This window comes from Papilio polytes, unplaced genomic scaffold (assembly GCF_000836215.1).
Source record: "Papilio polytes unplaced genomic scaffold, Ppol_1.0 DF824180.1, whole genome shotgun sequence".
NCBI lineage: Eukaryota > Metazoa > Arthropoda > Insecta > Lepidoptera > Papilionidae > Papilio > Papilio polytes.
Genome location: NW_013525024.1, coordinates 815,524 through 824,342, shown reverse-complemented (window position 1 = coordinate 824,342; position 8,819 = coordinate 815,524). Strand labels below are relative to the sequence as shown.

The window sequence follows — 8,819 nt, the reverse complement described above, 5'->3', positions numbered from 1 at the left end:
GGGTGGTCGCTTGCTCGTTTGCCACCTTATGTTATAAAAAAAACGTAGAAAATGAACGGCTTTGTATTGTTGGAAAGAAATGGATGGCAGATAACAATAGACAGAAATTGTTAGTTATAAAATATAATACAAAATATAGCTTGTTACTCACCGATATCGTAAAGTTTAATGGTGAAAGGATATCTGAAAATGACCGAGAAGTTTTCGAGTTATTTCAATAAATATAAAAAAGCAATCTTTCCTCTTTCGCATTTAAAAAATTGTCTGTCGGTCTATCGGTGTAATCTCCCATAACGGCTGAACCGATTTTGACGGGACTTTTAGGAAAGTAGTTGATGCATGCAAAACTATTATAGTCGAACTTTTTTTAATTTCGCATTAATTTTTGACCCTTTCGCTTTTTACCCTTTTCTTATAAGGAAAAGATGGGAAGTTAAATTGACGATTGATTTGACGTCATTTCGGCATTTCGGCGGATTCAGATGGCGGCTTACACGTTTGCCACCTTACAGGTCTATATTATTTTCTAAAATGCCACAGGTCCAGAAATAGCGGAACTGAACGAGTTAACGAAGCAGTACTACGAGCGGCGCGACGAGCTGAAGCAGGTGCAGGCGCAGAGCGCGCGGCTTGAGGAGCAGCTGTGTGACGTCAGCGCGCACCACACCGCGCTCGCCGACAAGTACAAGCAGCTCACCGCCAGGGAGTGAGTACTACCATACTCCAGGGGTTACAAACCATTGGCACACCACAATATATTTTGGGCACATCGAAAATCATAAAAACACTATAAAATTATGCCGTAACATACAAAAAAACTAAAAATATACAGACGAATTGAATACCTCCTTCTTTTGGGAAGTCGGTCAAAAATCATGAAATAGGTGCACCATGGAATTGACGCAGTCCAAATTATTTGATGGCACATCTAAGACATTCAACATTTAATTAAAAATGGCACTTTGATGTATATTGTTCGCCCTTGCCTTGCGCCACTAGACCATAAAAATGAACACTTTTTGTCCAAGCAGAAAGGAGGGGCTAGAACCAAAAATTGTAGTTTATTACCTTTCGTCCGTGAATCTGTTCGCATGGAATTAAAAACAACAAAAGTAAATAACCTATGTGTTCTTTCAGACTATCCTCTACGTCTGTATCTAATGTCATCGAGATCCATTCAGCCATTTAGGCTACAAACTCTTAACAAACATCCATCTAAACTTTCGGATTTATAATTATTATCTCTAACTATGACTATTCGTGATATTAATGCGATGTATCGACACTTGTTTTTACTGAGTTTTGTTGTAGATCTGAGGCGGAGAATCAATTGGATAGTTTGAGAGAGCACGCGCAGCGGCAGGAGAACCGTCTCCAAAACGCGCATGACGTCATTAGTCTTAACTTGAAACGTGCAAAGAAGTTATTTGACGATGTCGACGAGTGGCGCATATTTAAGGTAAAAAAAACGTTATCATTTAATTATACAATGTATTTTGTTTACATATTTTTTATTTCTTACAGAGATTATGTGTGTATTTCATTTTTGTGGAATTTGTATAGTTTAAATTTATTTAAAATTTTACACAAATTTTCACTTACGGAATTTTATGAAAAATTGCTTATCTTATACTTCGTGCAATATTATATGTCATTATATTTATCAAATCTATTGAACAAGTTAAGAAAAAAATACGTGACATTTTAGTGTCTTGGTAAAATATAATTATTTTTTTGTTATAAAAATCTCCCTCTGACTAACGATCAAAGAAGTGACGTCATATAATTGTATGAAGTTTTACAGTTTTTTTTAGTTCGCGGCTTTATTCCATCACGTCGTTTCCCTAACGCATTTTTAGTCTAGGACCTGGGAAGTGGGTGTATGTTTATGATAGTTGTAAGATATGTATGCGACAGTTGTCGATGTACAACCGCAACTTTGCGGAGGCGGCGCACAGCGCGCTGCAGGGCGTGAGCGCGGCGTGCGCGGGCATGCGCGCGGCGCGGGCGCAGCTCGCCCTGCTGCTGTGCGGGGAGGACGTGCGCCGCAACCTGCCCGCGCACCACACGCGACTGCACTCATACGTCGACAGGTACATACAGTACTGCATATTATAACTTCTAGCTGTTCCCATGCGGCTTCATCAGCAGAAAATTATAAAAAAATATTTACCCCCTAAGTTTAATGGCGTGAAAATATATAGCCTAAAGCGTGACGTAAGCGTAGGGCTTTTTATAAAAAAAAGAATTATTCAAAAATATGCTGTAATTGCTGACATCTTATGCAACAAAGAAGTGTGTGTTTACGGTTTATTATAATAGTATAGATATAGATATAGAATAATAAAAAAACAAAATATTCTCAAACAAAAGTTTACACAAAAAGTAACGAAATAATTCCTTGAAAATAGTAAACCTCCCTTATTGTAACTGTTACGTCTATATTGTACAATTATTATTACTTTGATCTCGGTGTCAGCCAAGGTATGCAGTGATATTTCTACGTAAGGGTTTCCATATTTTTACCATAACAATTGACAATTGAAAGTATAGAACAATTAAGTAATGAATCTACATTGACTGACACCTACTTCTGAAATAAAAGACAGAAGATTAGAGATGTTTTTTGTATAATAAAATATTAATAGTCCAAATACATTTAATTTTACGTCTTTTAATATAAACATAATTAATTGATTGTTGCCTTGACAGAATTATTTCTAGCGAGTCGGCTGCCTCACTCGAAACTCCTCCAGCACTTGAAGGTTAAAATTTTTAATATTTTATATTACATTTGCAACTGAATTGTTACAAGTTCTCTCATCTTATACATCGTATACTTGTAGCTTTAATAGTAAAAAATACTAAATACTTTTAAAATAGATATGGTACATAAATAAATTATAAAATAACTGTTTAAAATAATTTAGTTCTGTCGTCATGTTTTTTAATATGTGGCCGTGATTGCTTGTTTGTACTTAAGGATAACCAGTGTTATTTGCCACTACTAAATTAGTTATTTAAGTTTATTGTAAATATAAACAAACCGTTATTATTACACGGAAAACATGCAGCTTACTAAATTACTTGTTATTTATAATAAATGTTATTCTGTAGGTACTTAAGACCATTATCCCTAAGGTGGTGTCCATAAATTACGTGAGGTGTTTAAGAGGGGATGGGGTCGAGACAAATCTCATCTAATCTTACGTGGTAGAGAGGGGGGTCTCGGCAAATGGCACGCATTTTTTTTGATTGAAACAAAAAAAATATACTATTTTGGTCCATTTAATCCAGGTTGTACCTCTTTAAGATTTAATCTTATTAACAATCCAAACGGGTTGACGTAAGAAACTCACATTTTGAAAAATCTCACGTGTGATTGGGGGATGGGGGAGGGGTTGAATAAAATCTTACGACATCTAACCAGGGGAAGGAGGAGCAGAAAATTAAAAAAAAACACCTTACGTAATTTATGGACGCCCCCTAACAAATAGTTAACATTTAAGTAGGTTGCATAAAATCTATTCTGTTCTACAAAGCAAATTACAAAATTAATTATTTAGAGTTTATTACTTATTGTTGTCTAAAATATATAAAATACTTATTTCGAGACTACATCTGTATGGAATTACAAATTAAATAACATATGTGTTCAGCCAGAATTAGCTCTACATCCATGCCAGAAAACGAGATCCATTCAGTAGTTTGGACGGCAAATTCTAACAAACATACATCTTAACTTTTGCGTATATAACTTTAGTAAGATATTTGTATGGAGATAATTGTTTTGTGCAGCGTCAGTGTTCTCGGAGTCACAGCAGTCGATCTGCAGCGGCGTCAGCATGGCCAGCGGCTACACGAAGCGCCTCTCCGCCTTCCGCAGGACGCTCGCCCCCAAAGTCGCAGAGCGGAGCGTCAGTACACTATTATATGTTAAAATACTAATTTTTCTCCGTATTTTTACTTTATTCATTACATGCATTTGTCACCTTTTAATATCCTGAAACGACATTAAAAAATGTAACTGCGTCTTAAAAGATAAGAACGCGCTTTAAATCCTTCAATTAAATTTTGATGTCCCCAATTGTAAGCGGCACTTACGAAGCAAGGGTTTTAAATTTATTTTCAGTATTCGGCTGATGTCAACGTATGCTCATATCATTGTGTTTTTTACAGATAGCAGATGATATTCCTGACCAAGGTAATTATCTTATTGTGTCTTTTTTTCTGTTGAATTTTAATAGCCATTGTTTTATCAAGGGTAGCAGGCGACCGTTTATATTCAAGTTTAAAACTCGCAGTCCCACGCCTATATTATCATAAGTTTTCGGTAAAAGATGCACTTTCTCGATGCCCTTCAAACTTTTTTATCACGTCGCAGCTACTTGTACAGCGAATTTTGTATACCTGGTATTATTTGCACATATTTGACTAAACTATCGCGCTACTATTTAGTCGCGCTTTGATTCCTGTGATCTTATATGCTCGCACACTAGTCGTAATTGCGTAACAATCGACAATCGCACAATAGTTATGCGATAGTTTGGTCAAAGGTGTGCGCGGTTCTTAGTATGTTTGTTGTCGAAGCTCGAAGGTCGACGGTGTCGCTGCGAGTCATAAACCTGGGCATCAGGGAGCCGCAGCCGGGGGAGTGTTCCGACATATGCACCTCCAGGTCCAGAGCATTCCAATGACTATCGAAACACCTTTTTTAACCAGTTATATTTGTGTGCGTATTATGTTTTGTTCCATGTTTGCTATATAAAATTTACATTCGATATTTAAAAAAAATGTTTTATTTTATAATCTACTGACTCTTTTATTATTTGGTCTGAATTTAATTTGGTTATAGCTGAAGTATAAATACCACGTAATCCAAACGGCCACAATCGAAACGTAAACTGAGTACCAGAATTTGATATGAGGAACTTGATAGTAATTACACGCCCCCAAATTATTTTGTCCCTGAAATTGAGCCTGTGGACTAGCTAATTATACTAGTTTTCACTACATTGACATTTATTCTTCTTTATTGAATTTTCAAATAGCTTTTTTATTTTTATCGAATACAGCTTCGCCTCGTGAAATTAATAAATAATAGAAAATATAGTCTATGTTACTCACAGATAAATTACCTATCTAACGGTGAAAGAATTTTTGAAATCGGCCCAGCAGTCTACGTAAATCGAAAATAAAAAAAAACAAATTCATCTTTATAATATTAATATTGATTGGGAATCTTTTTATATGTAATCAGTACTATAATTTGTCTACATAAAATAGATTAGTTTGATAAATGACGTATATGAAGTATCGAATTCAATTTCTATGAAGGCAAATGCTATACTTAATAGACAGGTATCGTAGTGACGAAACAAACACACATAGTGAACAATTTGGAACTATCGATATTCGGCTTAAATAATTATCAAACTCGATTAAAATGATTATCTTCTTATTAACTAATTTATAGGACAATTCTAGTATTGATTAAAGTATAAAGATTTTAGCGATGACAGAAACAATAGCGAAATCCAATTCGATTACGTACGGCTGTAGTAGTAATAAACATTTATTTACTCTCGTTATTTGTTGTGGTCATTATGATTTGAGAAAAGTGTTTTTTTTTTAATTCATAGGTTATAACTATAAATCTATCGATTCCACCTTCTATAAGAATAAAAATCGAAAATCGATAAGATTCATGACTGATTTTACACAACCCATCCCTACTAAATTTGAAATGAATTGTCAAACTAATCTAAATTATTTAGACACACAAAAAACAATCATTCATTGTTATAATAATTCATCTTTATTAACATCATAATTCTAATTTTGAAATATACATCACATACTGTCTTTTAAAATAAACATGAAAAACAATGTCTGAATCAGGCAAGATATTAACAAACAGTTGTAAACAATGGTTCAGGTGGGATTATTACATTGACATATAATTTGTTATTTTTATTTCATGCAAATGCTCACTATACAAGCTGTCTACTTTAATTACGTGCTATAGAAAGTATTGTGTAAGTAAGCTCTAGTTAAGGTATTCATATACCTGGAACATCCCATTTCACAAACGCTACAAAATATTTCTAATACATCACACTCTAAAAACAGATTTTGACAATATTTAAAAAGTAAATTAAAACATACACTTATTCCATTAATTTGTCATGAATTTAAAATGATAAAGTAAAATAATTATGCATTATTTATACAAGTCAGGAACTATAATCAGAACTTTTTCAAGTTATTGATAAGAAAATAGGCCATATAAAAAGAAGACCTAAATTAAGTGCATCTTTTCTAGATTTTTTTAATTTTTTTGAAAATATGTAAGAGATATGTAAATAAATTACAGTGTAAATACTTCAATGAGCTTAAAAAGTAGATAAAAATAATACATCACAATACTAAGTCTGCTCTGGGCCCCGTGTATGAACAGTAAAAATTAATAATAATAAATATGACATCATGTGTTCCATTACAAAATTTGAAATCAACACCAAATTTTGTCATGGAAATTACATTAAAAATTAAATGTAAGCAAATGCCTGTAAAATTTTACAATAAATCAGTTATCAATTTGTCTAAAACATAATTGTGGCAATTAATACTATAGTGATTCTAACACTGTTTATACAATCTACTTCATAAGATAGTTCACTGTGTAATTTACATTCCAAAACATAGAAAAATTATCTACTCCACAAATAGGACATAGTGGCTGGAATACGAGCTGCCAAAACCAAATAACATTGGGATTTCAATAGTGAGCAAGCCATGTGTTGACCTGCAGAGACTTCGTTTTGTCGCATGATGTGCCCGACTACGTTTCACTTCACGTCGCCATATTGGCCTTTCACTTATTTCAAACAGTGTTAGAATATCAAAACGTCATAAGTCAGGAAAACGCAGAGGATCTTCTACATAATCTTCAGGTATAACAAACAAATCAGGAGGTATATTATCACGAAAATCAAACTTTTGAAAAGTAATTTTTGCTGTAACTGTTGGTAGGATTGGTATATCTATTTTGACTGGGAAGCCCTTGGGTAACTTCATGGCTACGAATTGTCGTAATTTAGCAAAGTGTTTGAATGGGGCTATCACTTCCAAAACATTTAATAACATGTCAACACTTAGTGGGAACTCATCACTCATTGCAATTGTAGCTCGGAAGTTCCTTGAGGACTCTTTGTAAACTAGTTCCCTTCCCAAGCTGGGATATTGTCCTGGAGGAGAAGTAACGTAAATCTGCCAGTTCACTCCACTCTCTGGAGGAGGATTTAAAGATGCACGCCGAGTGGGCTCACCATTAGTGTCCAAATTCTGAGTATTACCTTTCGTAAGACTTTCAATAATTGCTTTATTTTTCTGCAAATCATCAGTTGATAAATGCTCTCTGCGCTTTCGAGATTCCAGTACTAGCCCTGTTATTGTGTAGATATCACTTTTATATAGACCGGCAACAGTTTCTTTGCGATCTTCACGAAATATCCAACCGGACTGGGCCCTAGAAAATAGTATACCTTTGGTAGACATCTGTGCTGCTAGGATGTCACTTGACATTAATATATCAACCTCATCTTCAATTTCATTTTCTGTTTCTTCATAGCGAACTCTTTGATATACTTTAGCTTTATTGTCTAGAACTGTTAAGGCCTCACCTTGTGGTTTTTCGCCTTGAAATATAAATGAAATATCACCTCTCTCCCATTTCATATCAGAAAAATCTACCAATGTAGTATCCAGCCTGATGCCAGAGCCCGATTTATAGATTTTACATACATCAGAAGGCAGTATTCTGGAAACTAATGGTACCCACGAATGAAAATCCCACTTTAGTTCCATGTAAAAATCTTGTATTTGAGCAAGGGCTCTAATTAGGTCAGGCCTTCTTCGGTCCATTTGCTCTCTGGCTTGTTGCTTTAGTTTCCGAACAAGTGAGGATATTGTCTGCCTGTCACCGTAACTGATAGCCTCTGCAAGAGGTGACCAGCCGGCAAGGTTTTTGACTTTGACCGGTGCGCCATGAGCCAGAAGAAGTTGTACGCATTCTTTGCGCCCCAGCATAACTGCCAAGTGTAGGGCAGTATTGCCATGTTTATCTTTGCAAGTGATGTCATTGAATCTTAGTAATGATGATAGTTTACGTACGTCTCCAACGAAAACACATTCGTGTAAAGGGAACGTTTCTTCCTCTTTTTTACAGACGGAATTAGACATCGCGTGCGTACCAATTGTGTCAATTGATTACTTACATTAGTGACTAATTACAAAAAAGTCTTCAGTAAAAATGAATAAATATCTAATCAAAATGATAAGATTAGTTTCAGAGAAATTACCAATACCGTACACATGATTTCGCTTAGTGTCCAATGCGATTCAAGAAACTATCGTAGTAACTCATGTTTCTCTGCCCGACACAAAAACTGTGATATGTATACAACACGCTTGCACTAAAATATAATCTTCATTTTAATATTTAATAATTTAATAGGTTTATTGCACTAATTTACATCGAACAGTTGCAGCTAATTGAATGACAGTGACACACTGACGGCGGCTGTCAATGTTATTGGGCCAGTGACACACGGCGTTCTTTTTATATTGTGGTTATTTTGTTGTTTTATACCGATAGAAAGGTCTAAAACAATTCCCGTTTCTCAATTTTATGTAAAATTAAGAAATGGGAATTAAAATTAATAATATGGAATAAAATACTGAACGTTAATTATACAAAATGTTACCAACAATTTACGATCGCCGGCATGTTACAATCTGCCTAGGTAGTCTGAAGA

At 34.7% G+C, this 8,819-nt stretch overlaps 2 protein-coding genes across 2 annotated transcripts in view; one reads left to right on the top strand and one right to left on the bottom strand.

Annotated features, from left to right (window-relative positions):
* Window positions 1-4,988, top strand: part of LOC106110983 (myosin-9) — a 14,101-nt gene extending 9,113 nt beyond the window's left edge. Inside the window, exons 16-22 of the mRNA XM_013292951.1 lie at window positions 531-706; window positions 1,312-1,459; window positions 1,918-2,093; window positions 2,713-2,765; window positions 3,799-3,917; window positions 4,180-4,204; window positions 4,591-4,988. Of these exons, the coding sequence (XP_013148405.1) occupies window positions 531-706; window positions 1,312-1,459; window positions 1,918-2,093; window positions 2,713-2,765; window positions 3,799-3,917; window positions 4,180-4,204; window positions 4,591-4,697 (804 nt within the window). The 3' untranslated portion in view covers window positions 4,698-4,988. The remainder of the gene's footprint in view (window positions 1-530; window positions 707-1,311; window positions 1,460-1,917; window positions 2,094-2,712; window positions 2,766-3,798; window positions 3,918-4,179; window positions 4,205-4,590) is intronic.
* An 807-nt stretch (window positions 4,989-5,795) lies between these two features.
* LOC106111225 (ankyrin repeat domain-containing protein 13C) lies at window positions 5,796-8,579 on the bottom strand. Its single transcript, XM_013293244.1, has one exon. The coding sequence runs from the start codon at window positions 8,242-8,244 to the stop codon at window positions 6,913-6,915; it is 1,332 nt and encodes a 443-aa protein (XP_013148698.1). The 5' UTR covers window positions 8,245-8,579; the 3' UTR covers window positions 5,796-6,912.
* Window positions 8,580-8,819: the final 240 nt, after the last annotated feature.

Excerpts from the sequence above, each read along its gene's own strand:
- LOC106111225 (XM_013293244.1), bottom strand. The coding sequence starts at position 8,244 with ATGTCTAATTCCGTCTGTAAAAAAGAGGAAGAAACGTTCCCTTTACAC.